We start from the raw sequence: 20,486 nt of genomic DNA, 5'->3' as shown, positions 1-20,486 counted from the left end.
TATAGCTTAAAGCTCCTAGATATTCCTACATTAATCATTTATTTTCATAGATATTGCAGCATCGCAATTGAATTGGTAGTGACTTTATCAGCTTCAGGTAGGAAGAAGAGTTGTACCAGTAATGCCAAAGAGTGCCCTGAATTACCCAGATTGCCCAGTAGTAGTAGAAGTTCCTAGCTCAGTGCAAGAAGCTGTCTTCTGGAATGAAGATTTTGATCCCAAATAACACTATGCTGAAATTGCTGTACTGCCATGCAACATTCTCATTTTGTGTGCTGAACCACATGTGCGATTTCCAAACTGGAAAATTTTGATCTGCTGTTCTTTGCTTCAGTATAAATTAATTGGTTTTGTCAATCCTAAGAGGCTTTCCACTGCAGTATTTTCCTTTTCCTTGTAGTACTCTAGTAATAATTAGATTAATATAACTCACCTCATTCTAGGATGCTCATTTTCTTAGACTGTAGTAGTAAAATGTCTAATTTAGGTCTTCATTTTCTGTCTTCCCATAGCTGCATAACAAATGTGCTTCACATCTAAAACCTGAATGTGACTGTGGACCTTTGAAGGACCATATTTTACCACCCACATCAATCTGCCCTGTAGTATTGGTGAGTTCTCCGTAAGTTTATTTCAGATGTAATGCTCTGTCATAGGTAACAGCTAAAACAATGTTGGAACTGACTGCCAGAATATTTTTTAAATTCACAGAACTGTGTGAAACTTAAACACAATGGACAGTGATGGCTGATGAGTTTATAGACACAAGCATGCTTTATCCTCTGCATATTGCATTTTCCTTCGTGTAGGAATGAACTTTCTGTAGGGCATATTGTAACTGAAGCTGACTCAGGTTTTATCATTTACTCAGACTGTACTTACCAGAAACTGTATAGGCAGAACACTTCTACATTTTACATCTTTTATAGATCCAGCTTCCCAGAATAATGAAGTTATTCTTATGGACAGTTTCTGCTTGGGATGCATATTGTATATCTGCAATGCTGAGGTCTCTGATCTAACCGGAGGTTACCTAGAATGATGACACTGGTCTTGCAGTAAGCTATGCATCAACATTATGGTATATTTTATTCTGCAGTCGTGGACAGTAAATTTCTCTGTCCACAAAAACAATAACTCAATTCAGTGAAAATAAAAATGCATGCTATGTGTAGGTTGTATAGAAAAGAGCTGACCGGTTTATCATGAAAAAAAGAGCTTTGGAATTAACTTACCTATTCATTTATTAAATTGGATGTTTTATGCTGATGAAAGTTATAGACATCATCATATTCATAATAGAACAGATGTGTGGTCCTCTTACTTTAAATATATTTCATAATAAGAGTAAGAAATTCTTGAACTTAAGAAAGAATGATACATTACAGGGAGGAAAAACAAGAAAAGATACCTTCTAATCTTAAACGTGTTTCTGATCATTAAGAATAACCTTCATGTTTATTGTAAATTACTTTTTTTCTGATTAATCCTTGGCTGTTTGTTTATAAATCTGCTAAAGGATGGATGCTAGACTTTGGCTCTCTACTTGTGTAAACTGGGACTATTCCATTGCTGTCACTGAAGGTAAAGCAATGGAAAGCTGGCTTTAATATTTATGAAATATTTTTAAATATTTTTGAAAAATTATAAGAGTAGTTTTGTAGTTTGTCTGTAATAGTATTTTGGTGTTACCTATACAAGTTCTGAGTAATAATTGTGAAAGATTATTTTAAGTATGTTGGATTATTACATTCTGCATTACATTATTTAATTTTTCAGGATTTTAGGTCATACTTTAAAAGTTAACATACAGAAATTATGATTTTGTTATTGGACTGGTTTCAGCTTATTGTTATTCATTGTTTGCCATTTTTATAAACTGAATAAAGCCTCAGCATGAAATTTCATCTTCAATTGTATTTGCGTAACTCCATTTTCTTTTTAGGAGAGGAAGAGGGATAGAGGAATTAAGATTTTCATTCCACAACTGGAGTTTAGTTAAGTTGTTTAGAGGATATATAAAACCACTCTAGAGTCCCATCACCCTTAAATAGGTTTGTGTCATCTGCAAATTTTGAAGGCATAAGAAGAAGAAAATATGTTTTCCTGTATCAGAATCATGTTTCAGTATTACATACTAATAATGTAACATAAATCATGTATTTCAGTCAAAGGTATATTGTTAGGAATGGAAAATGTATTTTTACTGTGATTTAGTGGGAACTTCATAATTTTGTAGTATATTTGTTCATCTAGTAGTTTCTTTCAAAAATGCATTAAAATCCTGAGTATACCTCCGTTACAAATAATACGTCAGTGACCTAGCTAATAGGAATTCCTCCTAGAAATGATTGATTACAGTATACATATTATTTATCTTAGTAATTCTTTAATTAATTTCTCCCATTTCCTGTTACAGGGATTCCTTTTGAGATACATAATACTTCAGTGTATGTGAAAGCAGCACTCTCAATAATGGCAGCAAAACCAGGAATATATACATGTCAAAATTGTCTGAAGTTACAATAGGAAGTGTGTCTGTTAATGGACATGATGTGTTCAGACATATCAAATTTGATGTACCTGACAGTGGAAGGGTCTTTCTCCTAGGACACACATTTACCTTCAGTTATCGGCTGACAAATAATATTCTTGCAATGCTACATTTATGTCGCAAGTAAAGAAAATCAGATAACCACAGTGCTTTATATACCAGGTTTATCCTTGAGTATTTTGAGGTATTGGAGAAGAGCATATCTCCTTCTCCCATAGAATGAGTTATAGGAGTTATGGGAAAATAACAAGTTGAAAAATCTTGTGTCTTTGAACTCCCAAGAGTTCAGTCCCTCCCTTCCATCTGTAACTTGGGTAGTCTGGACTTCTTCCAGAAAACTGTCAGAGTTAATCTCAGACCAAGTTGCTTTCTCATAAGTTTTCCTGCAATAGTATAAGCTAAATCCTTTCTCATCTTTTCTCTTTTGGGGAACTAAGGACATTCATATTTTTTTATTTCTCATCCGGCATGTCTCGTTTCGCCAGCCTTGACTCTGTATGCAGAGATAAAGATTTTTTTTTTTCATAGATTGTATTTCACAGCTCTGTGTATTATATTAGAGCTACCTAACTGGTCTCTCAGCTGCAATTTGTTGTTCAGGTCCGTATCTTCTCAGTTTTCCCATTTCCTAGGTATGCAGTGATGTCCAAAATCAGTGCTGCAACTCTAAAGAGTAAATAAAAAACCTACCCTTTCTGACTGTAGTATCACAAAGGGTGACATTCCCCACCCCCCCCGAACAGCCATTGTAGCTCAAGTGACTGTTGTAAATTGCTCATTTAGGGTCTCTTTAGACACAAGGGAGATTCCTCTAAAACGGAATGACTGGCATGATCTTTTCATACTGTCCCTTCTCTTAATGGCTGGAGAGAGAACCTAAATGCCTGGTCATCTGAAAGTTAGATGACTGGTCTAGGTTAAATAAGAGGGCTCCCATCTTCAAAACTATACAAAATGAAACTCGTCAAATGTTATTCCTAAATATGATAAGCTACATTCTCAGCTGAAAAAGAAACTGTAGAGAAACTCATACAGTTGATACTTTTTATATCATGAAAGAATCACATATCTGTCGATATTCAATGCCATATAAAGATTTTTCCTATCTCACTGCAATACTTTTAAATGTTTTAGTAAAATGTAGTCTGTCCACTTTAAAACTAGTCCTTTTTACTTTTCTGTTTACTGTATATAAGGCTTGTTGTATGGTGAAGTTTTTTTGTTCAAGTTAAATGAGTTTTGTTATAAACTGTGTGTGCAGATCTCAAGTGATAGTCTTTTAATAGATGTCAGATACACTTTAATGTTACTCTCTTTTATTTCGGTAACGTTTTAATTAATTCATACTGATTGAATAAATGTACATTGAGACTTGTTTCCTAATGAGGGCACATTTAGAGGAAAGGTTTTGCATCATTCTGATATCCTGTGGGTAATTATATTCTAATTATATGGTGGGGGGAAAAAGTCTATAACTCAGTGCTGATATTGTTCGTTGGACCCAATTAATTACATGCATATAATGAAAGTTCATGATAAGGTTGACTGGCAGTAAGTTTAAAAATCTTTAACTCAATTGAATCCTAGCCTACCAAGAGTATAGAATTAGATCATAACCAGGTTAAAAACTGGGTATTGGAATGAGACGAGTGTGTAGTGAAGGAAAAAGATTGGTCTCCCATTATGATACAGCTCCTCTCCCCCCACCCCTTTGTAAGGCAGAAAGGGAAAAATGCTAAGATAGGTTTTGGCTTCTTTGTTTCCTGCCGTCCTTTACTTTATTCTGTTTATTGATAAACACATAAGATGTTCTAATTTGTATTTATGTTTCTGGAAAAGTAATTAGATTTTTCTATTTCCCACCAAAATAGATACAGCCTTAATGACAAATCAACAAATAAAAGCCTACTATTTAATAAATATATGTTTATTTCATATTGTATGATGATTTTGAGTCTCGTATTGTTTATGTGATTTTTACAATTAATTGCTTTTTACCTAATTTCTAACATTGGATTTGAAAACTGTAATTAAAACTGTTAATCTTGGAATAAAAAGAAAATTATGGAATAAATTGTAAAACATAAGGTACTCTGATTATGGTATGAGTGTTACTATATGACAGTTATCACTGTCTCCATAGTAACCAGCTTATTTCAAAGAGGGAGGGTCTGGTGTAATATTGAAGACAAGAAGTGAAAGAAATTAAATTTAAAATTGGATCCATTTCCTTGTGTTACATTTTCAACTTCGTTGTTCAGCATTCTGGGACAAATTGGTCATCATGAAAAAAATGAGGAACAACTTTTTGTTTCTTTGCTCTTGTGAATGAGTTTGGCTTTTCTCTTGTCTAATGAAGATGCTTGTAACTTTTTAGGACAAAATAATTTAAGCATAAATTCTGTTTATATAAATACAGAATATATATGTAGAGAGAGAGAATTTGGTATATATAAAATATATATAGCATTTTTATACATCATAAATTTGTTTATATACATCCAATATGAAATACCATCATAAGTCGTGTTCACTTGACCTCTTATTTTAAAACATAAATGGCTGTTTATTTTGGTGGAAGAGACAGATGTATCTGATTTGGGTGGGTTTGGGTTGGTTCAGCATTTTATTGTACAAGAACACAAACATTCAAAAAATTTTTTGTTTATAACTAGTTCTATTTAGGCACATAAAACAATATACACAGCAGATTACAAATTTTTTATCTAAGAAATGTGCCTTGTGCAACTAAACAATATACATTATGATTGGTAGCTTCAAACTTTTCTGTAAATATAGCAAGAGTGTTGACATGCTGTCAAAAAGTAATACAGAATTACAGTTGAAAATATTGTACCAGAATTCTCTTTGACTATCAGTATTTAGAAAGACTAGATAGAATGGCTAATGGCTGTGTTATAATTGCAACATAGTTCAATAGATATTTTTTCCATGTCTGATAATATGTTTTACCAGTACTATTTTCCTATGAGGTAGGTAAACGTCACTCACATAGGAAAGCAGAGATGCAGGGAGAGAAAAAGGAAATTAGCAGTTGCTGGTTGAAGAATGAGCTTTCTTAATCCCTTTTCCCATTTTTAATGCTAAAATGATTCTTCTGTTTTTATTATAGTAGAAATCAGTTTTAACTCAGTTGAATCCAAACTCTACATGGAGTGCAGAAAGTCAGTGCAGTGTGTAAGCATCTTTATGAGCAACTCAATCTTTTGAAGTTGAGTACTAGCCTTATTCTGAGTTTCTGAACAAAAATACTAGAAAAACCCAGTTAGTTGAATATATATGTGCTTCTGTGAGGGGGGGATTTAAATCTAGCTGTTGAATATTAGGTAATGACATAGCAATTGAAACAGGTTTAAAAAACAAAACACTTTTTTCCTTTTCAATTGCATATCATTTTGCAGATTCAGTTCTAAACAGACTTGAAATATAATGATGCGCTTATCTACACTAAGAGCTTTTTCATTTCTTTGAAGTCAGAAGGAAATTAATAATTGCCCTGGAGGAAAATGTGTCTTCCTAACTAATTATCTGTTCAGCAAACACAGTTCAATGTTAAAATAATAAGATGCTGATAAACTGAAATGACAGCCATTCAATCATTTTAAGTTATATCTAGTTGCCTGCCCACAAGTCATCACTACTGTCTGTCCTTAAGTTTATTCCTTACATCCTCTCCCGTTGGAATTTAATGTGTTTTTACTTTCAAAATTCTTTTCCAACTCTTTTATCTTTTTTGGTTGATACATATAATTGTCTGCTATAGCCCAAGTTCATTTTAGGTTGCACATTAAGTTAAATGTATTGGGCCCTACTGTTGGTGCATGTTGTTGCATATATTGGATGTGTGCGAGATGTAAAGGAAGTTATCTTCAGCCAACTAAAAGAACTAAGGCCAACATGCTAAATGAGACATACTTGATTGTGATTTTAATGTGTAATTCTTTACATCTGTATTAAGACATGTTAAACAATCAACACAATGTGTATATATATAAAGTTATGATGTTCAGAACAGTCTTGTGGTCAGCTATTTCAGAAGGTATTCTCTAATGACATTGTCTCCATTCCAGCCTTGTCTTTTTTCCACCTATTTTGTTTACTGGTATTATGGGTGACAAAATATCTCCTTCTGATTGTCATAATGTGATTTTTTTTTTTTTTTCTTAGCTGCAAATGTTTCTTTCAAGGCAGCTTTCAGATAGAAGCCTTATCTTTCCTTTATAGCATGAACATGTGCAGCTCACTTGCTAGTGAATTGGTCACTAAACTTGTCCACAGGATGGCTTTCAGCTTCAGCCCATTGATGTGGAGCTGGGTATTGTGCTACAGTTCTATGAGCTTTCAGGGCACCAACGGTGCCAATGTGGTGTCCTAATATTGGCCCCTCTGATTAGTATGTACACAGGATTACAGCTGGAAATATGGAGAAAATTTTATAAATAAGTTGGATATGATATCTAATAGATATTACAGATAGATTTTTCCCTAGGGACTTGGGGTATTGGTGGTTTTCTTTCAGTTTTCAGGGTGTCTGAATCTTTGATTTTCTTTGGTTGCTGTGTAACTGGGACAGAAATTGTACAAAATGGAAATTTTGTAAGCGAGGTCTTGTATACCACTTAGGTTTACAAAATGACAGTCACTGCATATTAAAGCACAGGTTTTGCATCCCTTGGAGATTCCCATGTCATTAAACAAAATAGCACTAAGGAATCATGGAGCAACTTTCCTCCAAGATCCTTAGAAAAACCCAAAGCATTAGTTTGGTTTTCAAGTCATATATTTGAACTTCCACAGCCTTCATCCTGCAAGCATTTGAGGATACCTTTACACAGTATTCCGTGCATTCCATCTGATCTTCCATGACCAGATTCCCCTGATCAATATCTTTCAAGTTCAAGTTTCAGAGTTCTAATTTTTTTTTTTAAATAACTGTTTCAGTTTATGCATGTTAAGATAGAATTTGGTTCTATTCTTATGCACACCTAACCCCAAGTTGGGCTTTAGGGTATATACCACATCTGAAGGCATATAGTAGAAAAGAAGTAATGATCATACAGAAGTAATCTCAAGTTTTCAGTAGTTACTTCACAAATTGTGTAATGGTATTAACCATTCACTAATAGCTTTACAATCCTACTTCATGTATAAAATAAATTGTCTTAAATAATCTCAGCTGTGCACAAAATAATCCAGAAAAAAAATTGGTTTGCACTTATTGATTAAGAAAAAATGTGAGAAAATGCAACTTTTGCTGCACTGGTACTAGAGTCTGGGTCCACAGTGAAATGTAGAGAGGCAACTACAAAATTATCACGTCGTGATTCCTTGTTCAGTGTCATCAGCTATTTTGGAAGGTATTCTCAGCTGACATTGTTTTGTGTAAATGAAGAGGCTGTACCTCTAAATAAAGAAACAGTAGAAACACTTTTTGAAGATGAATTTTGTCTAGATTGTCAATTGTAGTAGAAGAAAGCTTTTTAAATAAGATTCCTCTCTTCGGATGAGGTTTGAAAGACTTGGAAGAAAAAATAAAAAGAATACTCCCTGTGTACAAAGTATCTCTTTTTACTATTAGAAAGATTATAGTCCTCAGGGTTTAACATCTTTTTATCTTGTGACAGAATGACCCCACACATACTTCCCAGAATGTAAGTTATATAGTATGAAAGGCAAAACATTGGGGGAGTACAGTTGTGCAAGTGTGTGAAAAAGCACCACGTACGCTTGTATCATTCCTCATGTGCACTCTCTCCATACCCCTTGCCGTCCGAGCTGTTTGGTGTTGCAGCCTAACGTTCTCTTTTTCCAACAGACGCTACCCACGTTAGGAGGTTTGCTCCCTGAGGTGCGTAACGGGAGACATATGTGTACGCACGAGTACTAATGGATCATGATTTTGTACATTCTTCTTACTATAAACGTGCATTTTGGGGCTGAACTAGGAATCTAGATATGGTATTCTGTGTCGTCATTTGAAAGACCCTGTCTTATTCATCAATTATTTTTTCTTATTTGGATGAATAAGGGATAGATACAATTAAATAATTCTTATCTGACAGTGATCTCTCTGGAGCAATACTGAATGGTAGAAGCTCCAATTACTGGATATTGACTTCAAAGTGGGAGTTTAAGGGGAGAAAAAAAGGCATGAGAGGTGCAAAAATGGGTGGAAAAAAATTTGTTGTGGTAAGTACTATTTGAAAGGTATGTGCTCTGGCACATAACAAAAGAACAGAAAAGCTTGATTCTTTGAGCCGTCAAAATGTACAATACCTTTTAAAATCTGAAGATCTCTATCAGCCTCATGCATGCTCACTAAATAAGATGGTTCAAAAATACATTTATCATTTTGTATGCTTTAATTAACAGTATATTAAATACAGCACAACTGTTGTAGAAACATTTCTTACCTTGAAAAATAATTTTTTGCATTTTGTAAAACCATTTATTCAGTGCATGTCAAATTTGTCTTAACATTGCTAGAATTTGTAGGCTATTATCCACAGATGATTTTATTAAACTGTTATTATCTCATTAACAAAATGACACTGTTTAGTTCCTGAGACTCTTGGATAGCTTAGTAATGTCACAGTTCCTGAAAGTTAGCTATTCAAACAGTAGTGTACAACTGGATTAGAAAGCCAGCTTTCTATTTCATATATAAAACAAAGTATTTCAAGAATATTTAAAAGATATTTTTAATAAAATGGTAAATATTTTTGTGTTCCATTAATAATTTATTTAGTAGAATTAAGATATGGATTATTACATTATGTCATCCAAACTGTAAGTCAGAGCTTCACTAGTATGACATGTATCTAAAAATTATAGCATATATGACTCTAGGACATCTAGAATCTCATATCAGCTTCTTCAGAAATGTTTCAGAGAGTATTACTGGTAAATGCGGTGGCATATATTGTAGTATCATATGCATACAAGGTGGGTGATATGTAATTCTTTATTTGTACTTTCTTCAAAAATCATAACTGAAGAAGCAGACCTTCAATGATAATGAGGTCAAGTATCCACATTTGTTTTTTTTTACTAACACTCTAGACAAATTTGTATCATTAATATACTTCTTCCTTCATATTGTGTGAAGTGTATGGTCTAATCTTGTGTAGTCACTGCTTAGGTCAAACAATTGTTTTGCTTAAGGGACAGGTAATATAAATTGGAGAAGGAATGTTGCTGATGCAGCAGCCAAAGGGCTGGTGCCAGCTGAGGGCATTTGCCGCTATGTGTATCATGCTGGAACAAAAAAAAAAAAAAAAAAAAAAAAAAGCCAAAATTTTGCTTCAGGTAAATTTTCTGCATTTTGCTTGTAAATTATTAATAACAGCAGGTTTGGGCATTGTGGTAAGCATCCTTTATTATATAAAGACAGTTCTCAGCAGTGTATAAATACTTTTCCTCGAAGTAATGGCATGATAGATGTGAGATGATTTTTAGTGCCACACTTTGTAAGAAGGCCTCTTTTGCACAATGTTTTTTTAACCTCTCTAAATGCACATAGTGTGCTGGATGTGTTCCTTTCTGTTACCTTTTTCTTTGAACTATCACATATATGTTGTTTAGCTAAGACTTTTTGTAGACTTTTTAAAAATTTGCTCTCCATCTCTGATTGTTGATAGAAATAAGTTGTGGGGGGGTTTTTTGGCTTTGTTTTGTTTTGTTTTTTACTAGCTGTGTATCTGCATTACTGACATCTAATTTGATTTTTTGAAGATGTTGCACTATTCAAGAGTCAGATTTGGTCATAATGTAAAATCCTGTTTAACATGCTATGCTTACTTTTTATAAAACTTTGCGACTTTTAAGGGTAGTTATTTGCAAAGCTGTTTAAAACCTCAAAGCTGCTTCTTACATACATAGTGAAGTATGAAGCTTCCTTCATACTGCTTTCTTACTCTCTAACATTGGCATGAACCAATACTGTTGTGCAGTAATGTTTTTATTGGTTCACAAATGTTACGCTGTAGGCCTCATCCTAGTTCTAGTTTCTAAAAAAATCATCAAATAAATAAGTTCAGAGTCAGTGATTTCTTAGACAGTTATTTGGACACTGCTTGTCTGTGTTTTGAAGGTTAGGGCTGAGATGAGTGGCTCTAATTGCTTTTACTGTTCTCTGTTTAAAGCAATGATACTGTAGGCTAGCCTCTTGGAACTCCTCTTGAACTGATCAAGTTACTCAAAGCATCCAAGAGCTCAGTTAACTAACCTCTTAGGAATCTCACTGCATATGGGAAATAGTGTACACTCTGCTTTTTTTTTTTTTTTTTTCCCTTATTCTGTGGCATGGGTCTGTCACTCCTCTTATAGGAAATGTGATAAGATTGGCACAGTTCTCCAAAGCAGCCTGGGATGACTTGGACCACTGTTTACATCAGGACTAGACCGAGGCTGTGTCACTCTACAAGTTTAAGGAAACCAAAAATGGTATAAAAACAGTGAAGAGCCATGTCTGCGTTACAGTAATACTAGGAAAGTACTGTATTAAGCTGTGAGCTATTCCCTTCCTGGCAGAGAATCTGTGTCGATGTTTCTTACCATTTTAAACTGCTCCAGAAAGAGTGGCGTGGATTAATTGCTAGTGCAATCCCTAAGGCTTTGTCAGAGGTAGCACAGAGATTGGTTTGGCCTGGTAGGGAACGTAAATGGCAACATTTAATGAACTGCTTACTGAGTGCAGTTGCAGGGGGTGCAGCAGTGTCCTTCATGCTCCTCTTTAGTGCAGCAGCTTTGTGCCAGCCCATTCCCCTGACTAGTTTAACGCCTCCTTGCACTTGTGAAGTGAGGATAGTGAGTGGGGTGCAGTTGGGACTGGGGACACAGATTCTATTTGATAAACATCTGCTGTCTTAATTTATGGTGCATTTTTGGACAACTTAAAGGACATGCTGGATGCAATTTGTAAATAGGATAAATGAGATGCAAAGAGCAAGGACTTTTTTCTTCATTCAGAGTTCTCTGAAATGACCTGACAACAGTTGAAAATATGATTACAGCAACATACTTCTGAGTTTTCCTCTTTCAAATAACCATCTGATTGTGCTGTGTATCAGCATCAAATGTTGCCAGCGGCTTACAATATGATGTAGATTCTGGTTTCTTTCTGATTAAAAATACATAATTTATAAAAAGCCACTCAGCCAATTGATTACGATACATTTAGAACAGGTATATTTTGCCAAAGTGGTAAAGTACTCTTGAAGCATCCAACCTTTGCTAACACTTAGGATGAAATTTTGATAAATTACTGATCTCTTAACAATGTACTTATTAAACAATCAAGTATTTTGTATGATGGGCTTTCAATTTTCAGAATGCCATCCTGGCAATATCAGATTATCTTTTCACATCATTGCATTAATTTGTGTTGTGACTGAACACTTTTCAACTATCCATTGCCTAGTCATTATGGAATGTCCAGGCACATAGATAGTTGCTATGTGAAGTGGCCAGCCATTGTGTAATAACTTGACTGAGATCTCATTTTCATTAAAGCAGAATCTGACACAACTCTCTAGTCAAAAAACAACTTTTGGAGGCACAGTCTCAGTTACAGTTGTATAGGATTATATTATATGTTAAAGTGTTCAATTTTCTCCTTTTCTCTTTTTTAAAGGAAAGACAGGCAACAGTGAAAAAAGAAAAGAGTTGCCCACAGCAAATGAACAAACTAGGAGAGCGGAACAAAATGCAAAGAGCAAATTCTGTCACCGTAGATGGACAAGGTCTTCAGGTGTGATTATTGTTATTTTAATTTTAAGGAGACACTTCTAGGTGTATGGAGACAATGACATAGTGAGCAACCTTTAAAGTGAAATATGTCCTATACATTCACTCTTCTAATACTTAATGTTTACATATTAAAAATATAATAATAAGGTTCTTCCATCGGTGCAGGAATCCTATGGTGCAAATCTACTTCTCATGTGACTGGTAGGATTTCCTAAGACATTGAGAGAGGGAAAACTAGCTCTAAAACATTTGTATTGTGTTTTAATAAAACTAGATTGTTTTAGTATCTGTCACACAGCACTGTATGAATTTATATTATAAATCTGAGTCTATGTCTTGAAAACTGTTCCCTGTTCTCATTTGGACCTGTTAATTAATAGATGTAGAGTAGACTTCAACAATATATTTATCTAGGTATTTCCGAGTATGGTATTTGGCATATCAAAATGAAGAGTGGAGGGAAGCAAGGTGGTTTTAGTAATAGAGATATTTAAAAGTGGAAGTGTTTTCTACTTGAAAAAAAAACCTCTGTGTGTGTGATGAGCAAATGTTCTTCTAGAGACATGCCAGCAGTTCTGCCTGAACTGCTTGACTTCTTTCCTTTGAGATGTGAGTACTTTTGAGTAAAGTCAATGTTCACATGTATGATGATACTTCTTTATTTCCTCAGGACTTCAGTGATCATCATGATAACAATGTAATAATCATTTGATGTACATAGTTTACTGTTCTCTGTATCATTTGATGTGTTGCAATTGAGGTTCAGTAAAATGTACAAGATTCCATTGCCATATATCAAATGCTCTATACCTCATAATTATTTCATTATATACCTTAGTGTGTCAGGATAGAAAGGCTTATTTTATTGTTTCATCGTTTTAGGTTATTGAAACATTCTTTTTATGACAACCCAAAGGAAAAAAAAAAAAAGGAAGAAACAATCAAAACCCTAAAACCTATGCAGTCACATGGCTGCTCTATTGATGGTCTAGTAGAATACTACAGGGATCATTGTCCATGGCTTTCAAGGTTCTTTTCCTGTACTTACCATCCTCACAGGCTGCATTACTATCCAGATCATCTGTGACAGAGCAATAAGCAAAAAGACTAAAATATTCATGGAGAGAAAGCTCATGTTCTGGCTAATCAGTCACAGTGCGAAGAGTTGTTCTAATAGTTATTAATAAACTGGTGCTAGAGGAGGCACACAGAGTTTTCTAACTCTTGGGTGATATCCGTGCCATTCCAGTGAGTCCAACTTCTCTAGAGGAACATCTTTGGCATCTCCTTTGGTAGCAGCACCATGTATCATTATGAATTTTGGTTTTACCCCAAGCATTCGATTGCTTTTTCTCATAGTATATTTTCAGGTAATTTTAAGCCTCTGTTTCCCACTCATGGGATACAGTGCCTGGGATATAGTGCAGTTAGGAGCCTGTTCAAAATATCAGACTCCTAACACCACCGACTCTTGCACACATAGCCTTAAATTATTGAAATTTCTGCTCTCAGATAGTTATGGCATAAGATTTTCTAAAATTTTGTTAGTATGATCCAAAACTTATGGTTTATCTTCTCTTTCCGCAATGAATCCAAAGCCTAGGATTCATCATTGCTTTTATTTATTATTGCATGAGTATGAGAGAAAGAGAGAGCGAGGACTTTTTTAGGTTTGGGTGGTTGTTTTTTTTTTTTTTTCAGATGGTATAATTTTGAGGCTATTTCCACGAAAATGTAAGATTCCATAAATATAACCGGTAATTAATGTTAGTATTTTGCCTAAAGATACTCTGGAGCAAAAAATTTCTGTACCTGATCAAAGTATACTACTCTAATTCTCCAATATCTTGCCAAAGCATGCTACTTTGATTCTAGTACTCTGATTTTGCTAGCATGGTCTCGTTTTAACATTATCTTCAGTGAACAAGAAAAGGATTTTTGTGACTTTTTTTGGAACCTTTTTTATTCAGAAAACATGATCATGTTAATTGCATTTGTTTATGATTTAAGTTCCCAAGATAACTTATCAAAGATTCCCAGCAAATCTTCGTGGAGGTTGCCTTTAAATTGTGCTAGATTAAGGCTTAAAAATATTCAACAATTTAGTCTAAATTTTTAGTTGCATTGTTTATTATACGGAAAGTTCCATGTTATCTAGAAAAGTAATTTGGAAAAGCTGTAAGAAATTAATTAAAAGACACCTTATTTTGAAATTGAGTGGAATACAATCTGGTTATTAGATTTTTTTGATGGTCCTAAACCTTCTAGTTACAATAACATGGTTAAGTTTTGAAATAAAAGATTTAAAAGATAAATAAGTTCATAATTTAGCTTTTGTTGAGAAAAGTATCAAGACCAAACCTTCCTTCCATCAGATAGCAGTGAGCAGATAACTTAGTGGCAGTGGAGATCTGCACGACTTAAAGACAATTAATCATAGTTAAGCACATTCATCTTACTTCTTTCTAGCTAACCAGCATAATGATCAGGATTATTATTTCTAATTAGAGGAAGTAATAGATCATGTATAACCTTAGGATGAGTCTCATTAATTAACCTGCGTCCTAAGGGATTTCAGTAGGTAGTCCATCTCTGTCACAATGAGCACCATTGGTTTACACTTACTTCACAGGAACAAACATCATGGGAATTGGCTAAATAGCTAAAATTGATTAAAACAGTAGATAAAAATCAAATATATGACAAACTTCAATATATCCTGCAATTTGATATATGTTTCACCATGCAGCACTTTACTGTAATAACATACTGTGCCAGAATGTGATATGGGTTGGTTTTATGCTAAGTTTAATTCCACCAAGTTTGCTGGAGTTTTTTGTTATTTGTTGCATATATTGGAACAGATTTGGATCCGTTGACATACTAGTGCCTGACAATTCCTACTAGAAGAAAAGTGCTTTTAGATGTCTATAGGATTATATGCCTATGTTTATAGGATGCCTTTAAGACTCCTTACCTATCATGTTTCTCGGGTTCTGCCTTAAATTACATTTTATGAAATCTTCAGCTGAAAAGATTTTGTTATTTCAGGAATTATAAATAAGGATTTGGAGCAAGAGCTTTCAATGTATCATTTTGAAACAGACAGTCTAAGCTTCATCTCTGAAGTTGTTAGTGCATGACTTTGGAGACGTTAACTTTGAACTCTTAAAATTATTTTAAACATTCTAGAATTGATATCTGTCTAAAAATGATAATTTTAAATATGAATAGCCTGGCTATGTGGTTTAAAAACAGATATCAGAGAGAGATCATCTAATGTAATTTTTTTACATTCTTCAAGTCCATGGAGCAAAGGCAGTGGACATGCTCATCTTACAGCATCTAAAAATGCAGGCTAACGCTACTATTTAGAAGGAAGGTGCTAGTTAAAGCTAAACATTAATGTGAACATGTAAAACTTTCCATACACAAAAGAATTAAAAAATGTAGTAGAAGTACTTGTTCCCTTCTGTACATCCTCCTCTCTATTCTTTTCCACATTTTCCCCTCTACTTTTTGAGTTTTCCAGCTTTCTAAGGTGTTTAAAGGAATTCATTATTGTTATGGTTGCTACATTTTAAAAATGTGCAATTTCATGTCATATCAAATACTGCAGGATTCTGTAATTTAGAAAAAAAAAGTTTGAAAAGTATCTTGTGAAGTTTAAATTTTTATATAGCTATATTTGACCTTTATAGTATGGTGTAATTTCTCACTATAAGATGCAATGTCTTCATAGCTTTTTCCATAGGAAATTACTGTACTGTGAGAAGCAGTCATGCATTTCTTACATTTAAAGTTTTCTTCTCTAATGATGGATGTAACCTATATATATCAATATTTCAATGGAATTATAGGTTAAAATGGCATCACAGCTGTAAGACAGCATTAAAAAAAAAGTCACTTGCAATTTGTGGCAAATTAATGAAGAGAGTATTATTGTAAATTATGGAATTGATTCCAGCTGGATTACATAGCATAACATAGGGTTTGCATTAAGCTTTTTGTTTTCTGTCTACTATAGGAAAAATGAATGCAACACACAGCATTAATGAGTGGCTGTGTTATTCCCTTCTTTTAGATCACTCCAGTTCCAGGCACTCATCCACTTTTAGTTTTTGTCAATCCTAAAAGTGGTGGGAAACAAGGAGAAAGGTAAGGTTTCTTTTGTCTTTTTTTTTTTTTCCCTCTCTCTATTCTGATCTCAGTGATATGTTTAAAAATGAATGTTAAAAGTTTGTATATGAAAATAAATCTGACATTTTATACTGTTACACCTCACATTTGAACATCTCATTGCCCTGATTAGAAGAGGTACGTACTAACATATAGTTGTAAATTCTGCAGTTTAAAACTAGAATGAGTACTATACAACAGTCTCATTTCATATCAGAAAAACTATCTATGTTCAGTGTATGGTTTTATGTGATTTGTGTGAAGGTTTGAGTTGCTATATTTTGAATTGCAACTTTGAAGTTATAACAGTTTTCTTTTAATCTCTGTTATAATTATGCAGACAGGCCAATAATTTAGACTGGAAACAGTATTCCTTTTTCTAATGTATGACTTGCCTTTTGAAGATTTAGTGAGTGGACTCTCCAGCCCCTCCAAAAGGTCTCCTACAAAGAAAGGTTTTTGGTTTCTGTAAACAGGAAGAATTCTAACAATCCAGTTAAAGTCCAATCACACAAACTGTAAAGACATGTTTAATTTTATTTATATCAGTAATTACATTGATTTAAATTCAAAATGCAAAAAAAGTTTTTGTTTAAATGTTAGTGTATCAGCGGCATAACAAAACAGAGGTGAGGAGGATTCTCTTCGTACTCTGTTCATCAAAATCATGCAGAAATGCTGAATTGGTTACTCCCTGAGCAGATTTTTCAGGGTGTATTTCAGAATCACAGGAGCTAACAGTATGGGCTTTTTTGATCATCACATAAATCCCCAAATTGTTATGGCCTAGATTACCATGTCAGTGCTGTAATTTATCCTTCAAGTCTTGAAACAGGTTACACTCGAGATCAGGCTGAAGATGGGTGATGTGGGTACCCAAAAGCACAAAAGGAGGGATCTGGTGTGAGTCTAAAGCTTGGAACCAAGCAAGGAAACTGCAAGTAGGTCAGCTTTCCCTGCCTCTTCCCCACTGCCTCCATTATATCAGTTCTTTCAAACAGTGTCCCTCAAAGTAAACTGACAAAAGGAACAAAATCCTACAGAGTAGATGTTAGGGGAATTCTCAGAGCTGAAGAGCATTTAACCGAAACCACTTTCAAAGAACTCTTGAGAAAACAGAATTTAGGAGCTGGTTATGTAATCCTTGGACTGATATACCTAGATATCAGCAATACCAGAAACACTGGTTGTGTCAAATGCAGTTAATGATCTAAAAGTTTCATTCTAAACAGATTCAAGAACATGCCTTTGCAATCACAACAAAATAATATGAGCCATCCTGAGCATTCATGTTTCAGATACAGGAGCAGTGTGAGGTATCTCTGGTCTTCTGGGCAGTCAGGGGAATTGTGGAAGGTAATGCACCAACATTCAGCCTGACTTTTTTGTACTACTGATATGAAGGGAGCAGATAGGTGATCCAGCCTGGAATTATTTAGATGAGAGGCAGGTTAGAGAGCTGCACTTATGTAGTTAGTTATAACCTAAAAACAATTTAGTGAAATGCTGTTTCACAGCTTACAGTTCCCAGCTCATAATTGGTCTCAAGTGTTACTATCTGGATGGGCTTAATGCATGAGGGATGTCATTTAATGTTAGATATTCTCCAGGGTAAAAGCAAGTTTAAAACCTGATCCCCTTCCAAGCTCCTATTCCCATTCACGTATTGCAGTCTGACACTTCTCAGTTTGTTAATGCAACTGTTACTGAGGCCAAGCAGATCACCAAAATCATTTGAATTTAAAAAATTAATGCCTTATACACGCTTCATTCACTAACACCGTCACCTACAAGTACCATTACACAGTGAAGTGTATAGGATGAGGGCAGCCACCAGCAGCTGAGTATAGTGAAGTATGAGAACCTCTTAAACAGGCTTTGATACCACACGACATAAAATGTTAAATTGCATACTAATGTGTCAAGGTTGCACTCAATACTTATTTGTTAAGAGGAGCACATCAAAAGTTCAGCTGTGTAGTCATGTAAACGTATCTCAAGTCATTCATCAGCAGGAAATAGTATCTCATGGTTAGTTCTAAAACCAGATTAAAAAAAGGTTAAAAAAAGTCCACGTATGGACTATTTCATGAGAAGGGGTTTGCCTTCTGCCTTTTAGGTGTTAATGTTTCATATCAATACTAGTAAAATAATCAAATTACAAAATAGGGATGTTAAGAGTGCATATTACCTTGAAGAATTAGTCTAAGGGATGAAAACATTTTCAGGGCACAATAATATTTACCTTTTTTACTTTTCCTCATTTCTATCTGGCTGCTCTACAGTCAGTAACCAGAAAGAGAAGAATCCCATATTTTGCACACCCCTGCCCTCCCCCCACCCCGCCCCACCTCATTTTGTGACAGTGATATGTTGTGAAAAGTACAGTCACAGGACATTTGAAGACATAAATAGCTTTGCAGAATGCACAGTTATGGTTATTCACTTCAGGCTTTTTGATTATAGCAATTTTGTCATCTGGTCAGGTATTGAGAGGCTAGGAGTAGAGGATAGGCTGTAACAAAAGGAAGATTTCCACAGCAGTGAGGGGAAAGAAAAAACAAAACACTACAACCTACTAATTTTTGTAGATGAGAATTTAGTTGCCTTGACTCATTCAGATTAAGGTAATCTTTTACTGAAAACTATTCTTTAGTCTTTACTTGGGATTTTCTGTATTTGAGAGATCATGATGAATGAAGTAATGATTTCTAATTGACTTTCATTGAACACAGAAAGGTTATTGCAGATACTGTCAAGACTCCAGTGTTCCCACAGTTCCCTGTATGAGATTGTATGCCTTGCCATATGGTTACCCAGCCCATTTCATTGCCCTTAGACTGGGAGAGAGTGTATGCATCTGTCTGACAACCAGTTGAATAAATGTACTCCCCCAATAATACTCTGTCATTTCCTTTTGCATTTTGCATTTTTTTTTTTCAAATCTCTCAAATGCAAAGGAAAAGAACTGAGGATCACTTTAAGGTAAAAAAAATTAGGTGTTTTAGTTTTTGAATGGAATAGAGGGGTGGTAGAAAACAAATAGATTTGAAGAAAAAAGTCCATTCAAAACACAAAAATACTTTCTCTGCAGCCATATCTAACTACCTTATTCATATATTTTAAAACTTTGATTCTGTTAGAAAGCCATAGTTGTCTAACATTCTAAAATGTATTAATATAATGTTCTTCTTGAATAGGTTTATCTTTTGAAAAACAATGCTATGACTTTCAGATATAATTGCAAAATAAAGAACTGTGAAAATAACCCAGTTGTGCTTTCTTCCTAGTGGAGAGATTAATAGTTATTGCCCATCACCTGAAACACAAATGCATTTACAGTTATTTGGACTTAAATTATTTAGTCCAATGGATAATGCATAGGTTTATAATAAAATTGAATAAAAATATAATTCAACGTTTTTTAAGAAGAAAGTAGCAAATTAGAATTTAAGTTGGTTTGTTTAAGCCTTTCACACACCAAAAATACATTTTAATTAAGCATGAGTTTGGATAGGAGTTCAGCAAACCCAGTCCAATATCTTCCTTGGGCTGCATTGCACTGTAACATGTTTCAGTGATTGTAAGATGGACAGGTGTGGTTAATGTCATCAGAAGAAAATTGCACTATGGGCTATGCACTATACATGCTAGGGCTAACAGTCCTGTATGTCTGGATTTAAGATCTGACTACTTAACAGCTTTCAATAATCTGCAAATAGAATGTATATATTTAGTACATCATTGACGAAACAGTTTATTTCAAGAGAAAGAATATACAAGAAGCATGTAGTGCTTCTAAAGACTGTTGTTAAGGGTAATCCTTCTCATATAAGAGTCCTTCTAAATCATGCTGTTGTTTTGCCATACTCATTACTTTGTTTTCCACTTCCCTATTTTCCAATTTATTTGCCTGACCAGCAGGTGAGTTTAAACAATTGTTTCCTTGACAAATGTGCGGTTGGATGCACTGGAGATCAGG

The 20,486-nt window shown here is 34.3% G+C and overlaps 1 protein-coding gene across 1 annotated transcript in view; it reads left to right on the top strand.

Annotated features, from left to right (window-relative positions):
• The window catches only part of DGKB (diacylglycerol kinase, beta 90kDa), a gene marked incomplete at both ends in the record, with an annotated part of 92,675 nt that overhangs the window by 53,003 nt on the left and 19,186 nt on the right, over positions 1–20,486 (top strand). Inside the window, 4 exons of the mRNA XM_010087468.1 lie at positions 513–611; positions 8,391–8,423; positions 12,210–12,326; positions 16,410–16,483. Coding sequence (XP_010085770.1) covers positions 513–611; positions 8,391–8,423; positions 12,210–12,326; positions 16,410–16,483 — 323 coding nt within the window. The remainder of the gene's footprint in view (positions 1–512; positions 612–8,390; positions 8,424–12,209; positions 12,327–16,409; positions 16,484–20,486) is intronic.

This window comes from Pterocles gutturalis, unplaced genomic scaffold (genome assembly GCF_000699245.1).
Source record: "Pterocles gutturalis isolate BGI_N339 unplaced genomic scaffold, ASM69924v1 scaffold11821, whole genome shotgun sequence".
NCBI lineage: Eukaryota > Metazoa > Chordata > Aves > Pterocliformes > Pteroclidae > Pterocles > Pterocles gutturalis.
This window is presented reverse-complemented; position numbering and strand designations above follow the sequence as displayed.